Raw genomic sequence first — 27,918 nt, forward strand, 5'->3', positions numbered from 1 at the left:
GCTGAGTTAGGGGAAAAATCAGCAGCAGCCAAACTTGTTATAAAATGAGTTGGTTTTAATTTTTTTAAAATGAATTTACTATCCAGAGAACTTTCTCCCCCAGAACTCATGTTTCTGTTATCACCAAATTCACATAAGAATGAGAAGGGTAGCTTCAATCCTTCTTTTTTTTTTTTTTTTTTTTTTTTTTTTGCCATGCCAGTGTTTTGTTCCAGGTTTGGAGCCTCCGTTATTTATTTGTCTATGAGAAAGAGAGATGAGTGACAGTGAGGAAAGAATGTGTTCCTGTAATGATACCAGACTGACAGCCCTGAAGCTGAAATCTTTGTTCAACTTTCTAAGCAGAGTGTGGGAAGCAGCAAAGGAAGTTCCTGCACATTGTTTCACCCCTGTGCTTGCAGCTGGTGCCAGGGAATAGCTCCCAGACTGAGATAGCAGGGCACCCACCTGGTCTGGGCTGATTTGGGATCTGTACTGACCACCTGCTTGCGAATGGCTGTGGTCTGAATAGCCCCAAAAGATGTGGATCAGAACCTACCACCACACATGCACACCCACACACAATCCTTTGTAAGGTTTACAGAGACAAGCTCGGCTTTAGCAGGCCGCTTTCCTGAGTGATTTTTTTGTCATTATGAGGTTCCTAAGGACACCTCTGTCACCTATCACCACAGGGTGGGAGAAGACTGCAGAGTTTTGTTGTTAACATCATGCCTGTCTTTGATGAGTGTATGTGAAATGTGGTTTTCCAAGGCTTGTGAATTGGTTGTATTTCTGGAGTAGGAGCAGCAGCAGAACACTCACCCCTAATATTGAAACCACCCTTGCTAAGTTTCAGGTGCTGCACCAACAGGGGGAGCTTCTCAAATAAACAAACTCAAAGCTATATTTACTATCCTTTTTTTTTCTGGAAGCCAACCAGCATATTCTTTCTACCTGTTATTAGAGGTGACTGAGAGATTTGATCAGCAATTTTCATAAAGAATGAGTCTAAACCCAACTTCAACAGCAAAATTGCAGTTTAGCAGTTAATGCTTTGGAAAACAGTATACAACCAGAAATGCTTTCTTGTGAAAAGGGCAAAAGTCAACCAGCTGGGCTGGAGTTACGGACTTCTAAGTGGAGATGATTATAACCTGAGAAGACACTGGCATCAGCAACAGTTTTCGCATTTATCTATGAGGAATTGTTACCCCAGAAACTGTATGGTCAGATGAAGACAGATACTTTTATAGATCTCTCCTGCTGTGTTTTTAACCTTTATTAATAATCTGGGATGCATGATGTTGTTGCAGATTCACTAGGGAAGCAGCTGAAGACTGTGTAGTGCTGGGGCAGCAAATTCCAGCTGGAGCTGTCATTGAAACTGCAGTTGGATACCTTCACCACAACCCTGAGTTCTGGCCAGAACCCGAGAAGTTCATTCCTGAGAGGTACATGGAGTAATGCTTTTTCATTCTTAAGTTGAAGTCCTTACTTGGGCCTGTGGGCACAGAACTCCAACCTGTCCAGTGCAGACACCAGGTTCGGCTGCTCTTTCACAGCCACAGTCACCCACTATTCCTCCAAACCAGCATTTCCACCAAGAGGAGCACAGTTTCATTTGGACCATAAAAACATGTGATTTCTACTAAATCAGACAAGTGATGATAGTGGTGTATCCCACAGAAGGTGTGAGATTTGGTCAAGGTTGAACTGTGGCACAGGTTTTCAGACCTGTTTCCAAATCAGATACTGTGAATAATGTCATTTCTGGGTGCCAAAATTCTGAAGTGGGATAGTGTATACCTGGGAATGTACCTGGGAAACTCATCCAGCTCCTGGCTCGTTTAGAGCACCCTTTTCACCTGAAACATACCAGTGTGGCTGCTCTGTGAGTGGGGAACCTACCGATTTCCCACTGGGAATTTGCTGTCTGTCTCTAAGTCAGGATCATTGGTTCTTGTTTGGCAAGACATAGTTTCACATGGAGCGTTTATTGTCTTCAGTGGGTGGGGAGAACCCTGTCAAGCTGTGGTTTTGTACATGCCCTGTGTTACAGGTGCTGCCTTGAGCTTACAGGGAGAGTTTCAGCTGACATGGTGCTGTGTGGAAGCACAATTTAGTCTTGTGGGCAGCTATATTTTTAAACTGTTTTGTGGGCAGTTGCATTTTAAGCTACCACTACATTGAAAAGTTTACTAAGAAAAAAAGTGCCTGCTCCACAAACAACTGGGTGTGAGGCAGGCAGCCCAGAACTATCTCTGCCAGTAAGACAACACGTGTGCGGTGTAGGTGGGTTTGCCTAATGCTCCTTCTGGAACATATCTGGGCATGTGCTCCATCAGACTCTTTTGGCCATGAAGAAGAGCAATGCCAGGGTTAGAGAAGCCCAGAGATTTTGCTGGAGAGGAATCTTAGCAGTAACTGGAAGTCTGGGGTGGGTATTTTTAGCAATGCTTATCTAGAAATGCTTTCTTAATTGTTTATTCACCACTTTAACAGTAGTATGAAAGGGTAAAATGGTTAGTGGGGGCTGCAGTCCCCTTGACTCACACAGTGCTGTTCATTACGAATCTGAGATTAATTCCCTTTTGAACCTTCCCTGAGGAATGATGCATAATTACTAACACTCTGCTCAGCTTGTATCAGTTGGTAATGTTAGTAAGAATGATAAGAGCATAACAAAAAATAAAATAATTCAGCTACAACCCCCCCCCCCCCCCACCACCATTTCATTTTGAAATTGGCCGTAGGAGTTAAAACAAGGGAGACTTCAAATTTACCAGAATGATATATGGGGGTGAGCAAGGCAAGAATTGCCTGAACCTGTTTATACAGGATATGCAACAGTGCTTAGTACATGAGTTAATGGTCCTTCAATCTCAAATCAGAGGCCTCTACAGTACTTTTTGGAGTAGTATCTCAATCTTACTTAGGTTATCTAAGCATGGGGATGAAATTAGTGGAAATACACAATATTTTTCTCCAAAGTTTGAAATAGCTTGTATTGCCTCTCATCTCTTTCTACCCTGCATGAGTTTTCTGGGCTTTAGCAGTCTAAAGTTCTTGGAAAGTGAATCCAAAATGATGAGAGATTTTCATTAAAGATCGATTGGAAGTAATACTCATGTCTCCACATCCTCTCCTGAAATCACCAGCTGACAAAGGCTGATGGCCATAAGTCAATTATCTGTTTATTTAAGATGTCAGGACATAATCTGTCAATAGTCCCCTTGAACTGTCCATTAAGATCAATTGAAATAACCAGCATTTGAGATTTGAATGAAAAACGTGGAATCAAGAGCAAAAAGCATTTCTTGAACTGGTTTCCATCTCTGCATCTTTTAGGTTTACAGAGGAGGCCAAGAAGGAACGACATCCCTTTGTATACCTGCCCTTTGGGGCAGGACCCCGTGGCTGCATTGGCATGAAAATGGGTTTGTTGGAGACAAAAATGACTCTGCTGAGAATTTTGCAGAAGTTTCAATTCAAGACCTGCCCAGAGACTGAGGTTTGTAAATGCAGAGGCTTAAAGATCACACTTGTTAACTTGAGGGAGTTGACAGTGTGTCTTAGGACAACTGATTTGCCTTTGTGACTTCTCTTCATTTGAGAAAATTGGTAGAGACACTTCCATAATAAGGAGGGACAAGAGGCCTGGACTGTATGTTTTAAGCAAAATATGATTTAAGATATATAATTTTCCAACAAAAGACCTGTTACACAGCCTTGCCTTAGTGGAGAGCAGTATGGCAAGACCACAGGCAAAATGCTATGATCCATAGAGGCTGAGAATGTGTGTACATATCTCACAGGAGCTTAGCTCTTCAGTATAGGCCTATTGCTACAGAGCTTGCACCCAGCTCTAGAGTTTACAGAGTTAATTTCTTTCTGTTCAGATCTACAGCATTCCTGGGTAACCACTGCCTTAGCCTCTGGCTGTAAATTCTATTTAATATTATACCACCACAGCTGACTGTAAAACAAGTACTTTACAGCTTCCACAGTAATCCTGGTATGAACTGGTCCTCCAGCAAAAATGTCTGTGTGTATGTGGGGCTGTCATACACACATAAACAAACACATACAACTGCACATAAGATGCTCTTTTTTCTTTCAGATTCCTTTGCAGCTCAAATCAAAAGCCACACTTGGACCAAAAAATGGAGTCTACATTGTGCTGGAATCTCGCTAAATGGAAATGTGCATCCTGAAGCCTTCTGGGATGAGGCCCTTTGTTAGTGATTCACTGGGTATAATTATTTTTCAAAACTCCAAGGACGGGTTGGAGCCTAAGTCCCTCTGATGGTCAGTAGGTGCTTGCTCACTGCCCTCCTGTGGGACAGCCTCCAGTCACTTTTTAAAATGGGCTCCACAGTCTTTTTTGGAGGTTTTCAAATTGCTGTGAATGGTATCTGTGAAGAAGCATCCCACTTTCACTTGCTTTTCTACATCACACTTCTTTTCACTTAATCTTTGAGAATGCTTTCCTCATGCTCAATTTCCGCAATTTACAGTAGATTTTAATTTCAATTCATTGCATGACACATCCTTCTCATGCACTTGTGAGTCCCTTCTCTAGAGAAAGCCCCAAAGGCACCACAGTTACAGCAGAAGACCTGGGACGCAGTGCATTGGATTTTATCATGAACTCCACTAACAATCAAAGCTGAGGCTCCTGCACAATGCTTAATCTCTCCCTGTGTCTGTAAAGCAGGAGGAGTTGCACCTCCTTCATGCTTTGAAGAGATTTTAAATACACTTAGATTAACGATTTGCACTTGGCACATTCCATCGACATGACAGAAGAATGAAGAGTTCCCTGGCTTACTAGTAAAGTTCCAGTAGCTAAGACCAAAGAAATGAGGTGACAGCCATTTTGCTGGCTGCTGAACTGCTGTTAGAAAGGTGGAGTCAAAGAAGATATGAATTCAAAGCAAGCAGGAGGACTGGAGGAAATTTAAGGGTAATCAGAAGGTGTTGGTACATCTGCTCCATGGGGAGGCCTTTCCTTTCCAAGCATTGCAGCTGGCACCATCCCTGTCTAGCTCCTTGAATCAAGGAAATTAAGAGCATGCATGCAGTAGAGCCAGTGGCAAAGGGGTGGGATCCAGGATCATCAGACCCAGCAGTTCTCTTGACTCCGTCTGAGACACTGGAGCAGGTCATGTCCCAAGTGCCTCACTCCCCTCAGGAAGGAACTTGTCTGATTTCCAGCTGCAGCAGCCCCATGGATACGTTCTAGCTGTGTGACTGTGCATGTGCATCTTCTCAGCCAAAACAGCCATACACTTCCATTCCTCACATTCCCTCTGTCCTACTCCTCTGCAAAGCCTTCACCCACCACACAGCTAGTGTTGCACAAGAAGCTGGGAGGGGACACAGCTGGGACAGCTGACCCCCACTGACCACAGGGACATTCCATACCCTATGGCACCATGCTCAGCACATAAAACCAACGGAAGAAGAAGGAAGGGGGACATCATTCAAAGTGATGGTATTTGACTTCCCAAGTCACTGTTAACACCTGCTGGAGCTCTGCGTTCCTGGAGTGGTGGAACACATGCCTGCACATGGGAAATGGTGAAAGAATTCTTTGGGTTTTGTGTGGTTTTTGCTTTACCTATTAAACTGTCTTAATCTATGAGTTTTCTCATTCTTACAGTTCTTTCCCTCATCCCACTGTGGGGGAGTGAATGAGCAGTTCTGAGGGTCTGAGCTGCTGGCTGGGGTTAAATCACAACAGAACCATGAGAAGAGATTGGTGCAGTGTCAAGATCCTTTTAAAAATTTTATTTATTCTTATATTTTTTCTTTAAAATTCTTGTATATAACAAAAATTTTTGCAGCATTATAAAAATAATGAAGCACCTTTGGTTCTTTGCAAGTCTTGACCTTCTTCCTGCTTGGCATAGTCTGCTTGAGGTTTCCTTAGGTACAGCATCTCTCTTGGTGGTGTGCACAGGGAAGTGTTGCAGCAGCAGGAGGAAGAGACTGACTGCTCAGCTTCACTGCAGGGATGGAGCCATCTGCTCACTGATGCCTGGCTAGGTCCCTGAGTTTCTCTCCAGCAAGCATCTTTTGCTGCCTTCTTTCCACATGCTGCCTGAACACTGATCAAATTACTAGATCTTGTTCCTCAAAGATTGTCTCTTTCTCTTTCATGTGGTTTTTTTTTAAACATATCTCTATAGGTAGTAGTGGTGAAGTACTGACGGGGGCAGTCTTGGAATTGTTCCTTTTTCCACGGAGCATCTCTGGCATGCTAAACAGAAGTTCCCTGTTACAGACACAGTGATTAAATGAATTGCTGATGGATAGATTTGTTATTCATTTGAAATGCAACATGCTGTATTTACCTTAGTTTCTTCACATTTTACATAACTTTTTCCCTCCTTAAAACAGTATGTTGGAGGCTGATTTACTGTGCAGCTTATACACAGAGTTGGCAAAAAGCTGGATGGGCCTTGCCTAAAAACTTCCCACCTGCCTGAATGAGCAGCAAGTTTATTCCATCTAAAGTCGTCTGTCAAAGGCTTGTTTGTATTCCTTACATGAATTAGGAGGTTGTCATGTGCTTCATTTTTGACAAAATACTCCAAGCCTAAATCAAGCTTGTCCCTTTCTTACACATGATTTTGTATAAACTCTTCTTGCCAGTCCCTGCCTCTGCAACGTGGGTGGTGTGGCTGGAGCACTTAGCAGTGAAGACCGAGGCAGAAGTCATGGAATACATTAGCCTTCTTCATGTTCTGGGTAACCAGATCTCCTGTTTCCTTCTAGAGAGGGCCCACACTTTCCTTAGTCTTCCTTTTATCACTGACATACCTATAGAAGCCTTTTTTGTCGCCCTTGACATGCCTGGCCAGATTTATTTCCATCAGGGCTTGCTTCAGCTTTCCTAACCTGATCCCTGACTGCTTAGACAATTTCTCTGTATTCCTCCCAGGATACCTGTCCTTGTTCCCACCCTCTTTAGACTTTTTTGTATTTGATTTGTTCAGGAGCCCCTCATTCATCCATGAAGGTCTCCTGGTATTTTTGCCTGACTTCCTCTTTGTTGGGATGCATGACTCCTGATCTTGGAGGAGGTGATCTTTGAATATTAATGAGCTTGTTTGGGCCCCTCATCCCTCCCTTTAATCCTGACCTGTAAGGTGTCAGTCAGCTCCTCATCCATCCCTAGGTGGAGCTCCATGCACTACACCTGGTCACCGACAGAGGGTGACACCCCCTGCTCATCTCCTCCAACAGTCCTTCCTCAAAAGCCTGTATCCTTCCATTCCAGCCCTTCAGTCACAGGAGCCATCCCACCATGGCTGTGTGATGCCAGTGAGATCACAGACCTGCAGGAGTGCACATCTCTAACCCCATTTTTCATTCTGCATGCTGCATGTGCTTGCACAGAGACAGTCAAGATGGGCCCCATCTTACTGGCTGGAGTGGCTGGAATTCCCTTGTGCTGCTCTTCAGGTGATCTCCTGCTGATCTGTGATCCCTCTCCAGGCTCTATGCATCTCTTGTTGGCACTGGCATCAAACTGGTACGACTGGGATGCATTGAAGTTTCTCTCCACCAGCATCATTTCAAATATTGATTCCACTGGAAAAAACCAGTCCTGCAGTGGCTGCAGCTGTGCATCACATTTTACAGGCTTGGGAAGTGAACCAAGAGTCTTTCCCAGCTGCATCCATGTTGAACATGGACAGTATGTGTGCAAGTAAACTCACTTGAGTCTGTGCTAACAGTCTTTCAACTGTTCTGCAGGCTTCTGGTTAGGAAGTGTTATGTGTTTTCACCTGTCAGTTTGTAGCACTGTGAAACAGAGAAATTATTTTTTGCATCTGAAGGCAGATTCCTGGAAGTGCATCAACCCTTGTTCTACATGCAGGCTGAGACAGACAGCTAGAGAAGACAGAAAAAAGGCTGCCAGCTTTCCAGTAATACAGGAAGAGCCCCAAGCCATTTGTTCCTTCTCAGTAACAGTTGGCAATACAGCCCCCAGACACTGCAGACACTGTACCAGGACACTCAGTGGTGCTGGACCTGACCCTGGCTGTGTGAGCTCAGCAACACACCTGCAGAGTGAGCTGTGGCTGGGCTCAGTGAGCCTCTGGAAGCACACATTTCCAGAAAAACAAGGCATGAGACTGCCAGCAGCTGTCCAAAACAGAAACTGGTAATATCACCGTAATCACAGTATGTTTGTGCACCTATATAACATGATCCTGAGCAGAGCTGGTTTTACAATTAATTAAAAAAAAAAACAAACTAAAAAAACCAAAAAGCTACCCAAAAAATCCCCAAAACAAAACCAAAACAATAACAACAAAAAACCCCACCCCCAGCATTATGTTTATAGTTGCAACAGCAAAACATAGCTTTATATCCTTAAGTAATGGTAACTATTTAGCATTTCTGGTACAACATGCTTCAGTCAACAGCAGTTGGGTCTAGGGAGGAACAAGGGAGCTGGTTTAAAATAATTCCTCTCCTCAGAAACAGCAAGTGTGTTGTCTTGCATTGCTGAGCTGTGAGTTTGTTTAAAATTTGGCACGTCTGTGTTAGAAAAGGGTTTTAGTCATTCTCTGACAGCTGATACCAAGCAAAGGCTGCTTGGTAAAGGAAAGCTTCTATTAAATGTCTTCTGGTCTTTGTAATGCTGACAGAAAGCTGTCAGTGTAAAATGGTATTTTTAATGAGGCTGCTGATAGAAAAAAGGCTTTACAGTTTTGTACTTTATAAATAGTATTCCTAGAAAAACAGAGTTGGGTGGCAGAAATCATTATGCTTCGTGGATTGCAAATTTGAACTATCTATTCTTACCTGGCATTAAACTGCAGAATTTCCTCTCTGTGTGAGATACTTCAGGAAATGACCACCTTCTCATTTCCCTTTGTTAAACATCCTGGACATAGCTTCACCTGATACCAGACTCTTCCACGTGTTTACAGTAGAAAGCATGGTAAAAGAATTTAAAGCTGATTATAAATTGTTTCATTGCTTGGCTCATACTGGCCCCACTCACTTTTCTTCTGACCTTGAAAAATCTCATCCGTCTCCAAGATGTTTTTCTCCCTGCACTGCTGGGAGCTGGTGCTACTTTCAAGGAGGGAGAATTTCCTCATTTGCTAGGATTTCTGCAATAGAGACAAATTTGTGATGGGCCTGAAGCAAGAAGTGCAAGGGGAGCTATGGAGGCCATGAAGCCTATCCCTTGGTGAAACAGGGAAGCACCAGAAATGCTGCCCATGTAACAGCCATGCCACCTGGATTTTCTGCTGGATGTACTCCAAGTTAAGCAGCATTTCTGCAACTCCCACTTGCCCTTTGGCCCTAAGGCATCTCTGAGCACGGGTTCCTAGAAGCCACGCTCCTTCTCCAAGGCCAGCAGCACTGAGCACACCACCACAGCCGGTATGTGCCATCCACCCAAGTTCCTCTCACCCACCAGCCCTTACTTTGCCAGGCTGCAGGTATCCACACCAGATACTTCCACTCCTTTGCTGCCAAAACTTAGGATTTTGACATCCACATCTTATAAAATCTAGTCAGAACATCATGACAAACCTGGCTACAGGTAAGCTTCCTTAAAGGGTGCAGTGTATTGCCTTTGGCTGGCTGGCTGCCAGCCCCCTTCCCAGCCCAGCAGGTGTGGGATCAGGGCTTATAAACCCCCATGCTCCATACCCCACGGCTACCACAGCAAGCTGTTTGGCTTCTGCTGGCTGTGCAGTCGGTCTTGCCAGGATGGACCTGCTACCGAAAAAGGAAACAATCTTCTCAGCTTATCTTTCTCCTCACATTGCATGGGAGTGAGTGACAGATTACTGCACTCTTCCTGCTCAGTTGCTTGTCTTAAGTAGCCAAAAGAGCTCCTCCTCACTCAGAAAAGAGGTTCAATATTACTTTTTGTCCAAAGTTTGGATTTAATGCAAACATCTCTTTAATCTGTTCATTTCCAAATGCAATCCAAACAGCTGTAGCTTCCAAAAACTCACAAGTGTATTGAAACATTGTAGTTTCAGTATTGTTAGAGAGAAAACCATCAGAAGGAATTTAGTGGTTTGAATACCTGTTTATTTACTATACACAAGAAAGTTACCCCTGCAGTTTCAAAAGTGGAAAACATGGCAACTTTTATTTTTCTGTGATAATAGAGAAATAACAGATAACAAATTACTATAACCAGGCATTTTATTTGCTGTTTTACTTACACTCATACACACACACAAGCATACACACATCCTCTCCAAGAATCAAGTTAAACATTTTAAAAATACAATAAAAAATGTCAATAAAAATATCTCAACTTTCTTCCTTTAAAAAGGATGTTTGTTTCAATTTTCTGACAGAAGATTAATATAATTTTAACTATCCTAGTTCTTACCTGAAATTCTGGTTATGTTCAGAGGAAGAAAGGCATACTACCAGTATTCTCATTTGCCATTAACATGTAGATGGATATGGCGGTTTTTTTGGCAGAAAAACCTTATTCTGCACAGGTAGGAAAGCTTTCCCACATAAATGTTATCCTCCTCAATGAATGTATTATTTGCTGACAAGCTCATTTGCTGACATGAGATTTATCATTTATGTTCTATTACAAATCTTTCAGAAGAAGTAACACAGTCAACTTGCCTTTCCCTATCCTGTGTTTTACTGGGATTAAACACAAATAGGAGTATTTTCCTTTAGGTATCATGCTGGTAGATTTGCAGTTCACATAAAAAGGGGTCTGCACAGCCTTACTCCAGCTAATCATGGGCGAGCTCCTGGCTCACAGTGCTGAAGTAATAGAGTTACCCAGTGTACACCTGTAAGTCATCATCCAGATGAATTAAAAAGAAGTACACAGAATGCAGCTAGAGATGAGCTTTTTTAGGTCATATGGAAAGTATTTTTTAAGGCTTTTGCAGTACACTATAGCTGACTTATAGCTAATTTAGCACATTAAACCTATGATAAAGTATCTCTCTGTGCATCAGCAACTTTAATCTTAAAAAAATATTTGCACGCTCAAGTTTTTTGATTGCACACATGTAAGATGACTGCTCAACACTAGTATCTTGTTCTGATGGGCATAATTAAATATTCAACCTGATCTTCACATTTTAAAGGTTTCAGCTCTGTGGCTGAAGACCACTTCCTTAGTAAGCACATCTTTCCTGAAAAAAGTCCAAAGATAGCTTGATTACACAGGAAACCTGTGAATCTCCTGCACCCAAAGAGGCAGTACACCTGATGAGAGACAGTCACTCACCATCCTTCCCAACAGCTGTAAAGGAACAATAAAGTTCATCCACAGAAACAAGGTACCGATAATCAAGCAGGACAAGCCGTGTATTTCACTCCTAAGTATGGTATTAAATAACAGTGTGAGTTGCCTCCTCTGCTTCCTCCCCAGCACCTGCCAGCACTCTTCCATTTGTAGGCACATTGAAAGTAATGAAAAACTTGTGTTCTCACAGACATAAAATAGAGTATTTATTTGATAGTTTACATCAACTGAGTCACACAGCACCAAGCAACCCGTTATGCTTGTATCTTTGGTACTTGTTTCAAATGAGAAACTCAACAAGTGAAAATAAGTCTCTGTTCTTTTTCAACAAGCAAGTTTAATTTTTGAGGTTTTGTTGGTGCAGATTAAATAGGGACAAAAAAGAAGAGTGCTACTAGTAATTTATGCAATGAGTTGAGCACAGAGATTGTACACTCACATTTGCAAACACCTGAATGTCTACTGTTACAGGAGACAGATTACTAAAACACGTGTTTTATCCACTTTTGAGTTAAAAGATAAACAGGTAGAGGGACAGAGCCTCTGACCAATGAGCATGTGTAAAGATCTATCCTGAAAGAGTAACTAAAAATTGTTTAAACTTGGCAGTCATAGCCAATCCTCATGCTACAACCGTCAGCAAATTCTTCTAATAAATTTAGGAAGGGCTCTCATAATGCAGGGAAATGTGAAAGCTGCTAAAGATAGGATACAGACACAAGATTTTAGGAATTCTAAAACATCCTGTCTTTTTATGCCTTGTTTTCTATTGCACAGAAAGGATAGAGAAAAAATGTTTCTGGCCACTCACCTATCTGATCACACAGCTTCTTGGAAATCAGTTTCTCTCTCTTAAGCCAAAACTAAAAAAAATGTTTAAACCAGTTAAACATAAGGATGACAGGCTTGGCTGCTATAGATATCTTGCTGATGCCTGGTATTCTATGAGATACTCTGGATAAATCTGCTGCTTCTCAAAGATGACAAAGATAGAAGGGTTTGAAGAGTTATTCACACAACTGTCATAGAAGTTTTGGCTGTCCTTCATGGGAGGCCGAACATAATCAGAACTACCAACAGTGAACTCCCCCACCAGCACTCGTGCCAGAAACATGGTCTTGGTGTGTGAGTCTGTCCCACAGTAGTTGTCAGAATAAGATGCATCCCTTGCAAAATAGCTTCCTGCAGAAGAGAAACCAAGACAGAGTTGGTAAGACATCAACATTGCAGGAACAAAATGATACTGTGTGAAAATGAATTAATAAACAAACCCATTATGCAGTTCACGAGCAGCCTTTCCAAAGCCTTCACTTGTCCTGTATGTCCCTCTACGTGAAAATGACCACTGTGCATTACCTCCACTTTTTAGTTTTCACAGCACACATATTAAAAAGCCATCCCAGCAATGTTTTAAATGTTATCATAATCCTCTAAAGGATTATCCTCCTGATCCTAGATGTCCACCTTCCCCAATAGCACCAAATTTCCTCTCCTGGCAGAGGCTACTAATATTCATCAGCACAGCTGTGGGTTCCATCCCCTTACAGGCCATTCACTTAGGAGTTGGACTTGATGATCCTTGTGGGTCCCTTCCCACTTGGAATATGCTACAAAGTATTCAAGCAGAAAGGTGGGTAGTCAGCCAGTCAGCCTGTTTCAGCTATTCCACTCCGTGTGCTGGTAATTTCCTGTACACAGGACAATGTAAAAGGATATAATTTGCTAACAAGGCAAAAAGCCTGTAACCAGAATGGCATTTACATTCCTGGGGGAGAAAAAAGAAAAAAAAAAGCCAGGCTGCTTTCCTATAGGAGTTGGGAGAAACTGGAACAGCACTAAGCCTGGAGTCTAGCAGAAACCAACTCTACAACTGACCTCTCCTAAGTCTGTCTTTTCTTGCAAGGACTTAGGAGAGCAGAGCCCAAGGCCTTTCAGTGTGCCTTAGCTCCAAATGACCTTTGTGAAATTCAGCTCTGTTGCCCACATCACAACAGAAAGAAGCCCAGGACTGGCCAAGTACTGCTTTCTAAACTTTACACCTCTGCAGTGAGTACTGAGAATTTTTTAGCAAGTCTAGGATTACTAAAAGAGGTGAAAAACAACCTTTGCCATAGACTGTCCCATGAAGGCCACAGATTCTCCAGTCAAAGTTTTGCTGACAGATGGCATCAATGTCTTTTTTATTAGTCCCATGAAATAAAAATCGCTCATCTGCAGCCTTTCCACCATTGGTCTTCTGCATTAGGTCCTTCTGCCTGCAATGAAAAGCAGAATCTTTGCAGTTCCACAGTGGCTGGCCCCCCAGGTTCCAGCCATACGGGCACTCAAACACAATTTTACAGAGTATATTCTCAAAATCCTTACAGTAAAGCCTAATTTGGGCATACAAATCTTGCTGTCAGGCTGCAGACAAACATGCTTTCATTATACACAAATGCATTAATACTACAATGTTTTCTTTCATTCACTGCCTTTGAAGAGAGGGGGAAAAATCTCAGCATTATTTTTTTTCCCTGAACACATATTCATATTAGTTCATATTAAGGCTTGCCCTCGATGACTTTTGCATTTAATTTTGAAGGCTGTTTCACTTTTGACCAGCTGCAAAACATTGTGGTAGATGTGGCTCATTACCAGCTCCAAGGTTTCACTGGAAGGAAGCTGTCATGGACACAGGCCTGGCAGAAGTCAGGAGCAAGGATTCCTCCCACACAGCTCCGAATTTGACTATTCTAAGCTCTGTGTCTTGACAGAGTTTTGGGTTAGTTGATACTAGGCAGGTAGTTCAGTGGGAGAGTGGAAGCAGAGGCATTTCAGGAATGTGTGTGTCTAGGATACAGCACACAGCTAACTGCAGCAACAACAAACATCATGCATACATAGCAGAGCAGTGTTTTACACATACCATTGATACAGTTCCCAGAGGGATGGGTTCTGAACTCTACAAATCCTTTTAATAGCTGCTCTGGGCATTGTGCGTTGAAAGTCCACCTTGACTTTCTTGTATTCTTCAGAAGAACAGTCAAGCTCAATCAGCTGCAAGGAAAAGTTTGAAAAGCTACTCTCATCTTTTATTTAATCATAACAAAGCCACCCTACCTAGTGCCCTACTCAGACTTTTAAAGTCTTTTTTGTGAAGCAGAGGTATGAGCAGTCAAAATAATCTAGGAAAAAATGCAGATTGAAAATCCCCACTCTGGTAAAGTGAGCTCTAATCTAGGGAACTTGTAGTGTTTATGACACCCAGGTTGCTCCCTCACAAGACAATAAAGGATCTGCATGCTTTTGTGCAGCCACTCAACCCCTCTTAATATTTGGGTCAAGATATATTTGCATGCATCAAACGGTATCTAAATACATAGCAGAAATGAGCACATAAATAAAAAAGGAGCTGAGAATTTACATTACAGAAAACCAAAGAGAATCTTTTTAATTTACACTCCCTGCACTGCCTGTTGTGTTTCTAGACCAATTGAAGAGGCTTTATTTGAACAATTTTAGGGAAAAGCACGATCACACTACTGAAAAATCAGTTCATTACATGACAGTCCTGAAAGGAAGCAAAGTTTACTTGCATGATTTCATAGGAACATAAAAAATGTCAACATTAGTCTTCCCTATTTCTTAGTGACAACTTCTTGAGGATTTGCATTTTGCAAGATAGTGATTTTTGAGGATCAGATAACACTTTTTCTGTAGGTACAGTTACTGGAGTTGACAGAGGAGCTGGTGGAAGCAGACCGGAAGTCAGAGAAGGTAAACCACGCAGGCATTAACTGGGTGTGTTACAAAGGTAAACAAGTTTTACTCCACTGAAGTGAATAAAATAATAATAAACGTAATAATAAAATATCCGTAATAATAAAATAAAATAATAAAATAAAATATAATGTAATAATAAAATATAAAATAATAAAATAATAAAATATTATCTATTACTGAACAAGCTGCCCTGAGAGGTTGTGGAGTCTCTCTGGAGATATTCAAAACCCATCTGGACACAATCCTGTGTGACCTCCTCTAGGTGAACCTGCTTTAGCAGGGGGGTTGGTCTCTATGATCTCCAGTGGTCCCCCCTTCCAAGCCCAACCATTCTGTGTAATTTTGTGAAATCTGATGGTTTCAGCAGTTCTCCATAGACATACAACAGTCTACAGCTAAGGGAATGGCTACCCTGAAGTTCAGAGGCATCATTTACCTCTGATGCTTCAGCATGTGTTGGGACTTCAAAACAACAAATTTTGGGCACCAGTAGCATTCTTGTTCACACAGCAAATTTGCCAAGGCAAGGGATTTAATAGTAGCCACGAAAGTCCATGTTGCCACAGTTTCACTGCCACCATTTGTTTCACCTCAGGTCTGCCCAGTGTGATATCAGGCTCAAATTTACCAATACCTCTGTATTATGCTACATTAGAAACAGTCATTTACAGAGCCAGAAGAAACATTGAACTTGTAATGGAACAAACCTTACATGACAAAACTGACAGAAAAAAACCCCCAAAAGCTCCAAACCTTAAATCCAAGTTCAGGCAGGGCAGATTTGTCCCAGTGAGCTGGAATGCTCTTAAACCCTTCTGTATGTTTAAAGCCCCTGTAGATTATAGGACATTACAAAAAGACAATTAAAATAAAACTAAACATGGCATTTTATGTACACATTATACTTAACATTTCTGTCAAGTTTAGGGAGACTACAGGCAACTGGACATATTCAAAAATACTTCAAAACTGTCATTTCTATTCAGCACATGAAAATATTTGTTCCAAGTCATCGTGTCAAGATTTATGTCAGGAAGCAAGATGCCAAATTAGAAAAAAAGAAAGATATACTCTGAACTAAACATGTAAGGATTTCTCTTGCAGAGGTGAATGTATGTATAAAAGCTCTGCTACACCGGGGTAGGTAAATACAAATGCATCCAGTATCACATCCGTTTGACAGAAACAGGATAGACACAGTCCTCCCCTCTACTTCCATCCCAATTTTAATTAGCGTGCTTAGCTGTTCTTTTCAGTGTTTAAGCAAGGACTGTGTGCTGCAAGGGAATGTGCATAAACTGGCTGTTACATGCAATTGTATTTCGTTGCAAGCTCCCACCTTTTGCACTATCTGTAACAACTACTGCTTTCCTTTCAGATTGTCTGGCTGATCTCATAAGAATTTTTCTAAACTTGCGCTTAGCTTTGAAAATTACTCAATGTACTAGCTCTCAGAAAGAGCTAGTACACATAAACATTATTGATTCCATCTGTATTCACTGTTCAAGTCAGCAGCTCCTCCAGCATTGCTACGTGTTGAATTATTTCCTACATTTCCACACTTCCTGTGGCCAAGCCCAAATTTTCTTCACTGTAGAGGTTCCTGAGTTGATGTGGGAACTGCTGGCGAGGCTGCAACACTGCCCTGGCTAGACATGGTTGTAGGAAAGGTATGTCCCTTTCCCTCTCCAGGTCTTTCACAATTGCCTTAACAGCTATTTCTTCACCCTACTTGCACCCATGGAAGATTCTGCATTCACAAAGCACTAAACCCATCACCTCAGAATGAGCAGTTGTGGTTTACCTGGCTCTTGTGTTTTCCACCTCTGTCTGAGAGACAAATTTAGGTCTTCTGCAAATCATTCTCTCTGTTCTGTAGTGAAGGTTTTTCTGCATCATGGCTGGGAAAAAAAAACCAAACAGAATCCCATGAACAATCAAAGATGTTTTCGAAAGCCTTCACACTGCAGCCACATTTGCCTCTAAGTTGCTTTGTCAAAAACATCAACAAAAAGACTCCTTCCTCCTCATTTTACAACTGAGATACTTTCTTCCTACATTTAGTTGTAGATTTCAAACCCTGTAGACAGAACTCAACATCTATCACAGACCATTAATTTTTATTGACCACCAACAGAAACAAGTCACAGCAACCTACATTTTAGAGGCATTCCTTCTGGATCTTGGAACCTCTGCAGCTACTGCGACATCATACTAACAATTAAGAGTCAGTACCAGCCAGGACAATGAGGCCTCATCTTCAGAGACATGCAGGAAAACAAACAAACAAAAAAACCTCTTGGCATCATCAAGCCTAGAAATTAAGTTTTGGAAGACATCTACACTGCATATTTTTGCCTAAGTTACTAAAAAAGCCCAAACCTTAGAAAAGGGACTGCTTTACTGGGCAATTTCACTTCTAAGCCGGACAAGTTTTTCAGCATTGCTTTTGATTAAATCACAAAGAGCACACAACATGCCCTTTCTGGTTTTTTGGTTTGGAGTTTTTTTGTTAGGCTTCTTTTCACGCAGAATGAGATAGTAATGGAGAGCTGGATCAAAGACAACTACACCAAACTGACAGTCTAGGCAGGCTGATTTCTACCACTCTTCTCTGTAATTTTTGACAAGGATACCAGAAAAGGGAACAGCTCAGGGATGACAGTGCCATTACTTTTGTGGCTTATATTTCCTGAACTCTTGGAAAACACTTCTTCCTACTTTGACCTACTCAAGGTATTTTCTCAGCCTTTCCAGACAGGATGAAAAGAAAATATCTGCAAAAATCTTGTAATGCTGAGGATTGTCTGGACCCTACACCTTGTCCAAGCATTTGTTTTCCTGCAAGCCAGTGATTAAAGCAGACCAGAGGCTGGCTTGTCAAATCTTTCAGAAGTTCCTCACCATTTGTGTTGGTGCCAGCATCAGTGTCATACTTGGACTTTCTGGCAGACATTTTGAAACCTAGCACAAGAACTTCTCAAAAATAAAAGCTTTGAAGGAATAGAATGCCACTCTGCTTATGTGAACAGCTCTTATCCTGAGAACTTTGGTAGAAGCTCTGTCTCTGTAAGCATTGCAATTCAAAGTCCAAATTTCTCTCTTATATCTTCTGTAAAAGATAGTTCAAAAACACAGGAGACCTGGGAGGCAGGAACAAAACAAAACAACAAAACAAATGCAACCTACATTCAAAATTTAGTTCATATTCATGTCTTCCAGCTTTGAAGGTCAGCTTTGGAGAACTTTTGGCCAAATAAGCCTTCTCCAGGTCATCACTGGAGACAGTAGCAGCTGCATGAAGATCACCCTGTCAGGCCAAAAGTAGAGAAAAAAGAAGTTTCTCCTGGTCTGTTATAGACAAGGAAGTTTAAAAACCAACAACTCTCGTATGTATGGTGGATGCAGGATATATCAGCATATGAGAAATTCTTGATTTAGAGTGAGCACCACTTAACAACAACTAAAATCTCACTGTTTTATTCATGTTATTCTAATACTAAATGCAAACACAGCATTGCACCAGCTACCAGGGAGTAAATTAGCTCCATCCCAGCTGAAGCCAGGACAGACCACACATTCACCAACTAGACCAACAAAGATGCAGAGTATTACTGGAACTTCAGAGAAGGAGGCTTTACTCAGAAGCAATGGAAAGAATGTATTAATGTGTTCCTATCCGACACAGCTCACTGAATAGTTATCTGTTGATAATATTTGTGACTCACCAGTGATCAGTCCTCTACCTGAACCAATCAAAATCTCAGGGAAAAGACCCCATTAGGCCTTTAATGTCCATCTGTACAGTATGAGTGAGAGGAAGAGGGTGACAAAAGAGGGGGAGGCTAAAAACACTGTGCACTTTTCAGAGTTCCACGCTTCTCACACAGAGTTAGGAGTCTCCCCATTTCTCCACACTTACTTGTTTTCCATACTCCTGCCACATGTTGTATTCATCTTTCCAGTACCAGATCCATTCTGTTGTAAGAATGAAGTGAGGGGGTTTGGTCACAGAGGAGGCTGTAGAAAGACGTCTGACTTTTGCAAACCCACAGCACATATCTTGAAAACCGACACAGAACGAGCCACTTTCAGTAATGGCATAATCAAATCTATAAAAAAAAGGAGGGGAAAAATCGGAACTGTTTGAAGCTTTACTCATAGGTTCAGAAGCCCACTGCAAATTTGCAAATTAAGTTGATCTCACCCAAAAACAGAACACAAAAGGTGCACTTTTCACAACAGTGTGTGCTTTGCACTTTGCACTTTTCACAGCTCTGTATGCTAGCTCTGTTTCGTATTTGTACATATTTTGCATTTCAGTATTATCTCTCACATTGGTTCTATGGGCAATAACCATAACCCACTCCTAAATTAGTGAGTTACATAAGATAAACAGGAACGGTGGAAAACAGGCACTGGCTCCTTCTTGCTGACCAACTATATTCTAAAGAGAACACTGTCCTAACTTAAGAAGGGCTTCGAAGAGGCTGTAACAGAAGAGGAACAGGTAATTTTCCAGCATGGGACATGGCATACTGGTATGAGCCCCTTCCAATACTCTCTTCGTGCTACATAACGAGTTCAAACTCTGAAAGGTATTGCCATATTCTTCATGTGCTCTGTACCCAAGAGTATATCTCTCTCTCTCTCCAGGTATTCTGCCAGTTCCACAATACGGACTGTGGGACAAGGGGGAAGGAGGGCCAAATCTCATGCAAGGTGAGGTCAGCAGAAGAATGCCATATGAAACTATTTATATAATGACTACAGTAGAATTGTAGCAATTTGTAGCCACTAAGGGCCTGCTACAATATAGCAAACTCCAAACATTATAAATTTTTGTAAGAGTTTGTACCTGACATTCTTTGGGTCACAATATGCTTTTTCTATTTCTTCCATATTCTTGAAGTCCTTCCAGGTTTTACCATCAGAGACCTGCCATCTATATGGCAAGTGAAAATGGGTTCTGATACACTTTTCTGTAAAGGTTTTTAAAAAAAGAATTAGGAGATGCATTATTTTAACAGGCTGTGAGAGAACTCCAACATTTCAGGGCTGTACACCTAGCTGGAAAAATCATCAAAAGGATAGTTAGGGGAAGTGTTCACCTATGGAACCATTACAAGCAGTAGTTCAGAATTTTTCAGCATAAGCAAGCAACACTTAATTTTTGGGCTTAGGTAGAAGGTCAGTTTCTGTACATACTAGATTCTCTTTGCACATTAAAATTGCACAGATCGTTCTCAGTTCCAGAGACAAAAAAAGAATAAAGATGACAGGCTCATACAAGGCTATTATTTCATAAATAGAAAAAAATGTATTTATGCTTAACAACTACATCACAAAGTGGTATTACTGAGGAAAAATCCAAAGCACAGCAGTGCTTAGTTTTAAGATACGAGAAGGACTGCCATGGTTTCACCTCAGATGGTAACTAAGTACAACACAGCCACTTACTCCCATTTGCCCCAGCAAGATGGGGAGAACAGGAAAAAGGTAAAATCTGGGGTGGGTTGAAATCAGAAGAGTTTAGTAACTGAAATAAAGTACAATATAATATAAATAAAATAAAGTACAATATAAAGTGTAAGTAGAAGTATATATATGTAGATATACACTCTCATATATCTATAAGGAAGTTAACAAAAAGCAAGAGAGGAATAAAGCCCGAGAAAGAGAAGCGATGCACACTAGGATTGCTCACCACCCAGTGACTTATGCCCAGCCCATTCCCAAGCAGCAATCAGCCCCTCCCAGCCAACTCCCCACAGTTTATATGCTGAGTATATGTCTTGGTTTGAAAGACAGGTGTCTGCTAAGGAAGGCAGGAGCCTCCCTTGGAATGGCAGGTGCGACTCCCTTTCCCTCCGAGTTATTATAATTTTGAAATCAAGGGGCTTTTAGGCAAAGATGTGGGAAATAGGAATAACAGTTCTTTACTATGATATATCTATATGTGTATAACCAGTCAAACAAACAACAATAACCATGGCAGTAACAGCAAACAATCCCAAACCCAGTGCCAGCCCTCTCGGCTGTCGGGCCCTTTCCCCTCGGGTGCAGTTCCGCTCGCAGCCGGCAGGTGGCCACGGCCCGGCTCCCAGTGGGGCAGGGAAGGTGGGCTGGGGATCCTGGGGTTTTTCTCCACAGAAGGAAAAGCAGCCTCCCTCTCCTTCGGACCGACTGCCCACAAACCCAGGTGAAACAAAAGAGTAGCCAGATGCATCCCACCCCCAATGGGTAGCTCTTTGTTTTTCTTAAATACCCAGCAATTTGTCCCCCTAGCAACACGTATGGGGAAAATTCCTTTAACAGAAAAAAAACCCTAGGAGAATTCCTAAAACCCCAACAGCGTAATATTCTAATGGTATGGAATAGCCCTTTGACAAGTTCAGGTCAGCTATCCTGGCCACGCTCCTTCCCAGCTTCTTGTGCACCTCTTCATTTGCAAAACATGGGCAGCTGAAAAGTTCTTGACTTTGGATAAGCACTACTTAGCAACAACTAAAACATCAGTGTGTGTTATCAATGTTTTTCTCATACTAAATCCAAGCCACAGCACTGTACCAGCCACTAGGAAGCAAAATCACCGTCCCACCATGCCTAGGTCCCGCGCTTTCCAATACAACCCAGTTAACCACCATCACCTTTCCTGTCTTTTGATACATACACAGATATTATTCCATTACTCTCAAAGTCCTTTGCCCTTCAGCAAATCTCTGAGAGGTCCAGGCCCCACGAAGAAGAGCAATGGTAGCAGTGAGCCAGGTATCACAAGTGTTACTCAGAGTTCAAAGTCAGTGTACAGTCACTCCTCAACAGGAGTGAAGGTGACATCACCAGCACACATGCGCATAAACCCGAGGTCAATTTGCACAGCAGAACAAAAGGAAACTTAACTACAGGGAAAGTCAAGGAGAAACTGCACCACACAATTCATATGAGAAGGTGTGCAGTACTTCAGGGAGCTACCACAGGTCAGAACATCAAGAAGGAAAAGATGACACAAAGTCAACAAGAAAGCTGGCACAGCAGCCTTTTCCTGCACACCTTGGAACATTCTGAAAGGCAGACAGCTAAGACAGATGGAACAGAAGAGTACTAGAAGAAACAACAGAGAATGTAGAATTCAGAGTATCTTTTGCATCTTTCCTGTTTGGAAATGTGACCCCTATCATTCAGCAATCCCTTAGGTAAACAGAGGTAGAGTAGCCAATCTTCAGCACGGGCAGATTCCAGAGCAAAACAAAACACTTCCTTTGTTTGGTGTGCCAGGTCAAACACTTTCCTACAGTACTCAAGACACTGGTGAGATTTAACTAAACATAAATAGAAACTCTGAAGTTTCTCCTTTCTGTGAAAGATGTCTACCACTTCTTCTTTATGAGAGAAGAAAAACAGGCTGGACTTGACACAGTCTGTACTGATACTTGAGACAACCTACCTTTAAAGCCACAACTTCTGTACAGATGATGTAAACATATCTGTTCTGGTTCATCATCATTTGTAGCTGAGGAATTCCGTCTAGAGCTGGGTTTTTTGTCTAGGGAGGGAATTATAAGACTTATTAATACCCTTTGTATCAACAAGCCCTCTTAAAAGTGCTCCTATCCCTAGGGAAGATGCCTAAAGGCAGTGTTTGTAACTACCTAACTGCAGTCAGCTCCAGAAAGACACTGAAGCCTTTGATAACCTTGTATACTCCAAGTCCCATCCCTGTATCCATCCTTTCTGAACTTGACTTCCCTGTAACTGCTGACTTCCTTGGATACAGTTTTTAGCTATCACCACAGAATGAGAATAGAATCCAATGCCTTTACACTTCCAGATGGACTCACGTTAACTGTGCATTCCACACAGCTGATCATACACTGGCAGCTATAAAATATGAAGTTTCAAAATTTGATATTCTATAAATTAAAGCACATTAAGGAAATAAAAAAGAAGGAACTGCAGGCAGAATAGTGGAGATGAACATACACACTTGGATTCTCCATTCTGTTAATCCTTTTTTTTTTCCTGCTAGGCTATACTTAACTTACAATTCTAAAGAAAGAACTTCAAAAGAAAAGTGCAAACAAAATATTACACTTCTAAGAAGTAACTAGAATAGTGCCATTTGCAAATTCTTGTGCTGGACAATTGTTACATTAAAGAAAAACAACTAAATAGTTTATAATCAGACAAGTAACCACCACTCCTATTCTTAAACAGAATACCTTTAGAACCTTTATTCTTAAACAGAATATACCTTTACATATTTTGCCAAAGAAACCCCAAAATTGTAGAGCTCCCCAGTTCCTGTTATGCTTTTTTAACCTCAAATTTAAGAATTTTATGAACACCAGCACTGTCTTTCTCAGAAACCTCTCCTGACTTCACTTGTCAAGACACAGATCTCTGAGACAGATACAAGGTTGCTCCTAAAAGACAAATCAAGATGTGAATACTGATTCGTTAAATCCCAATATCCACGGACAAAAGACCCTCTAACTAATTAAAGTTAGAAAGTGGTATGTTTATTCAGGCACTGGCGGGCGGCATGGGAGTAGCCTCCTAAAGACACGCCAGCAAAGTAAAGTACAAGGTTCTTTGTTCTCTATTTATTACACGAAGTTTTACATCTTCTACATATGTATGACCTCAGCACCTCCCATCCTCCACTTCATATTAAAATGAGATCATTGGTCTTTCACACATGCGCAATTTCTCTCTCAAATTGGGTCAGTGGTCCTGAAAGATGAAGTCTGGAATGTCTTCCTCACAGTAACCTTTTAACCTTCTTGCTGTTGGCAGGCCTTCATGACCTCTTGGCACAGCCCAAGATCTCCTACTTTTGATTCATTACTACAAAACCCAGGTGCTGTTCTTAGTTCTATTGGTTTCAATTAGTTTCAATTTGTTTTGATGACAGTTCATTTATTCTGTTTCCTTCTACAAACAAAACTTAAAATATAATGGCAAATAATACATCACTTGGCTCTAGCTTAGGCATCTACTAATCATTAACTTGTCTTTTGTTTCTCTACTCTGTATCTTAATTAATATAAATTTTGTTTTAACTCTTAGCTAAAATTTTAACCTTTCAGAACCTTGACTCAATACCGTTTTCTTAATGACACCTGGGAAAATATTAAATTCACTACAGTGACTCTTCTGAGGTATTCAAAAGATATTATTTACCTTTGCACGGTGAAGACTTGGCATCTTCTATGTCATTCATGTTCCTTTTGCCATTTTTTATGTCATACATGTTTCTATAAATGGAAGGTAGTTTCTCAATAATGTCTGAGCTCATTCCCTGTCTCTCCAATTTCTCAAAACATTCTGGATTTAATAAGTCATGGGACCGTTTGCAGTTGCTGCCAAATCTGCACTGGCCACGCAAAACGTACTGGCAAACATGCAGTTTGGTGCAGGATGTTTTAAAGGTACAAGATCCATGAAGTCCATCACCTTTGTTATAATGCAAGCAGACCTTGGGTAGGAGAAGAAAAGAAGAATTTAAAGATTAAAGTACAATGCGCTCATTTAGACTGAATCCGTGATTTTTAGTTTTGTATGGCTATGTGCATACATTTGCTTTTAAAAGATACATTTTTTCTTTCTTCTTGTTTTCCAAATGATTACTTGATAGCTTTTCCTTTGCCCTGCTAATGTTTAGAAGGATTTTTCAACAGACAACATTCTTACAGACGTTCTCAAGCAGATAAGATTTAGTGCTAAGTCACATCTCTTAATTTTCTAGTTTTGGAATAGTGAATTTTTTTGACCTGATTTTGTTGGTAAGACATACTGGATCTGGCTGGGATGGAGTTAATTTCCTTCACAGCAGACCATACCATGTTATGTTTTGGGTTTGTGACCAAAACAGTGTTGATAACACATCCCTTTGGTCTGTTCAGGTTAGCTGTCCTCGCCATGCTCCCTCCTGGCTCCTTGTGCAGCTCCTCACTGGCAGAGCATGGGAAGCTAGAAAGTCCTTGACTGAAGGTAAGCACTACTTGGCAACAGCCAAAATATCAGTGGGTTGCCAAAGTTATTTTCATATTAACCCCAAAACACAGCACTGTACATGGTACCAGTAAGAAAATTAACTCTATGTCAGCTGAAACTGGAACAGATAAACACCACACAGCCTCTCACTGACTCCCTTCAGGGAATGTGGGAGAGAATCAGAAAAAAAGTAAAACTCGTGGGGTTCAGATAAACACAGTTTAATAGGGCATAAAAGAAAGAGGAAATAATGATGATGAAAGACTAGACAAAACAAGTGATGCACAATTGCTCCCCACTCACTGACCAAAGCCCAGCCAGTCCCCATCAGTGTGCTGCCATCCCTGGGCCACCTCCCCCCAGTTTTAGTGTTCAGAATTATGTCATATGGTATGGAATATCCTTTTGTCCAGTTTGGGTCAGCTGTCTTGGCTGCATCCCCTCCCAGCCTCTTGTGCACTCCCAGTCTATGGGCTGGCAGGGCTGTATGAAAAGCTGAAAAAGTCCTTGACTTAGAGCAAGCACTGCTCAGCAAAAACTAAAACATGAGTGTGTTATCAACATTGTTCTCATCCTGAATCCAAAACACAGCCTTGTACCAGCTACTAGAAAGAAAATTAACTCTCTTCCAGCCAAAACCAGGAAACAGTCCAAACTGGCCAAAGGGATATTCCATGCCATATAATGTCATTCACCAAAAATGAAAAAAAAAAAAGTAGTGGGGAAGGGGACAGAGGGAAGGTGGAAGAAGGGGGAGATGGGTCCTTCTCACAAGGCGGCGCTTGCTCAGAGACTTGTTGGGCATCCGTCTGCTTTCGAGGTGGTGAAGCAGAAGTGTTCCTTTGCAACACTTGTTTTCTCCCTGCTTTTCTCCACTTGCTACACTGTCTTCATTCACAGGTTTTGTCACTTTTGTTCTTCTTGTTAATGCTCACCTCTTCTGCTTGTTACAAGGGAGTGAGGAGTGGGTGAGCAACTGTTCAAGAGCTTAGCTGCCAGCTAGGGTGAACCCACCACAGGCGAGAACAGAGGATGAAGATTTATTTTAAGATTTGCATTAAGCTAACTAAATTGACGTCCAACATCTCCATCTCTGTCAAGCGTCTTCCACTTTGTGATGCTCACTGAAACAAGGCTAAGAAGCTCGCACAGTAATACTCACCTCTGGTAAGAGGGAAGGGTCATTTTGAAGCAGAAGCTGGCAAAGTTCATCGTGGTTTAAATTCTCAAGTCCATATTGCTTTAGAACACGGAGATTGTGGTCTGAGTAGAAGTTGTGAACAAACCTGCATTCCTTCCTAGAACTCAAGAAACCCAACAGCAAAAAGAGTGTAACAGACTGGCACTACTTTGCTACCCCATGGGCATTACACTGAACAGCTGAAAAAGCACACCAAACTAGCTAGTTGCAGAAGAATCCCTACTGCTCCTCTATAAAGCCATTATGTGATTTGCAAAACAGATTACATAATTACTCTGAGAATAATTGCCACGCTATTTCTGATTCGCAGTCATTATAGCCTTAGTGCAGTCTGACAATATCGGCATTTTTGACCTGCAGCTCACAACCACGAAACCACCAAAGCTCCAGAGCATCGCTCCCTCTGAGCCGATGAGTATATCCCCCAGGGTCCCGCAGCACAGGGACATGCGGGGACACTCAGCTTTCCCTTGGCACGGCCCTGCTCACGGGAAGGGAAGCGCCAGGGTGATGATCTGGGGAGGAAGTGCTGAGACCCGAAGCTGTGAAACCACCGCCTGTGTCTGTCTCCTTTGCAACAACACACGCGCAAATAAAAGGAGGCGGGCAATGCGCATTTCAGACGCGGAAAGGGCTGCAAGGCCTTTACTGAGAGCTCCTTCCCCCGAAGGAACACACCGTGCCCAAGGCCGAGCCCCGCGGCCGCCCGGCGATGGAAGCCGCCCCCCCGCCCCTCACCTGGCCAGCTGGTTGCGGCAGAAGCCCTTCAGGTGGTACTTGCAGAGGTGCAGCCGCCCGCACTGCCCCGGACAGCCCGCGCCGTTCTCCGGGCACAGCCGCACGGGGGTGGTGGCCACCACCACGGCCACCTCGGCCGCCGCCCCCGCCCCCGCCTGGCCGGGCCGCCGCACCAGCGTGAAGCGCTGCGCGTCCCGCAGCACGGCCGCCAGCTTCTCGGCCGAGGGCCAGCCCGGCAGCCGCCGCTGCAGCTCGCCCTGCTCCAGGCAGCCGCCGCTGGCGCACAGCACCCGCAGCGCCTGGATCGCCAGCGCCATGACCGCGGCCCCGGGGCTACCGCGCCGAGGAGCCCCGCCCGGGAGAGCGACGGAAGCGGAAACGAAAGTGAAAGGGCCCGAGAGGGAGCGGGGCCGCCTCGGCTCGGAGCCTTGGCTCTGCCCCCGCAGGGGAGTGGCGTGCTCTGGGTGACCCGGCGGCGGGGAGTGAGGCACGGGCGGGGGTACCGGGCCCTTCGCCTCTCTCCTCTGCCTGACTTGGAGGATGTATTGACCGTTTCTAATCAAATGCCACCTAAAAGGGATGGCAGCTGGGAGATCGCACATTTCCTGTAGGAAAAAGTGGGCGCAGGGATGAATGGAGCCATCAGCCGAGTCTCCTTCACCACCCTCAGGTACAGGCAGCAGGGAGGAGGCTGGTGTGCGACTTCTGCCGCCTTTAGGCACCAGAAAAACATCTCAGTTAAGGTTTCTGAGGTGTGCCAGTTTGATGGTGATACATCATGAAGGCTGCTCTCGCACCCATTTCCTTTAAATATCTAAATTAAAAGCTCAGTCATGGCCACACATATCCTGGATACGTAACTGCCCTGCTTGCAGTGCTCATAGTACCGCCTGCTACACGGGTGTCACTGCGTCTGCCCACACAGCAGCCATGGCAACAGTGTGGCCAAGCAATG

At 42.6% G+C, this 27,918-nt stretch overlaps 2 protein-coding genes across 4 annotated transcripts in view; one reads left to right on the top strand and one right to left on the bottom strand.

Annotated features, from left to right (window-relative positions):
- The window catches only part of TBXAS1 (thromboxane A synthase 1), a gene marked incomplete at both ends in the record, with an annotated part of 227,535 nt that extends 223,358 nt beyond the window's left edge, over positions 1–4,177 (top strand). Inside the window, 3 exons of the mRNA XM_082280876.1 lie at positions 1,296–1,433; positions 3,331–3,493; positions 4,103–4,177. Coding sequence (XP_082137002.1) covers positions 1,296–1,433; positions 3,331–3,493; positions 4,103–4,177 — 376 coding nt within the window. The remainder of the gene's footprint in view (positions 1–1,295; positions 1,434–3,330; positions 3,494–4,102) is intronic.
- A 5,876-nt stretch (positions 4,178–10,053) lies between these two features.
- On the bottom strand, positions 10,054–27,287 carry LOC309572509 (protein mono-ADP-ribosyltransferase PARP12-like). 3 transcript variants are annotated; one of them, XM_082280843.1, is made up of 12 exons: positions 26,964–27,287; positions 26,187–26,322; positions 24,212–24,506; positions 22,473–22,571; positions 19,884–20,007; positions 18,948–19,137; positions 18,215–18,335; positions 16,830–16,926; positions 15,779–15,857; positions 14,169–14,299; positions 13,367–13,518; positions 10,054–12,445 (listed from the first exon to the last, which is right to left on the bottom strand). In XM_082280843.1, exons 1-12 carry the CDS (start codon positions 27,278–27,280, stop codon positions 12,177–12,179), a joined length of 2,010 nt encoding a protein of 669 aa, XP_082136969.1. In that variant the 5' UTR covers positions 27,281–27,287; the 3' UTR covers positions 10,054–12,176. The 3 variants fall into 3 exon arrangements, with proteins under 3 accessions (XP_082136969.1, XP_082136968.1, XP_082136970.1); XM_082280842.1 differs by having other exon boundaries at positions 26,187–26,328; XM_082280844.1 differs by lacking the exon at positions 13,367–13,518 and having other exon boundaries at positions 12,267–12,445; positions 26,187–26,328.
- Positions 27,288–27,918: the final 631 nt, after the last annotated feature.

The sequence above is a fragment of the Coloeus monedula genome (genome assembly GCF_965178545.1).
Source record: "Coloeus monedula genome assembly, chromosome: 4".
NCBI classification, from domain to species: Eukaryota; Metazoa; Chordata; class Aves; order Passeriformes; family Corvidae; genus Coloeus; species Coloeus monedula.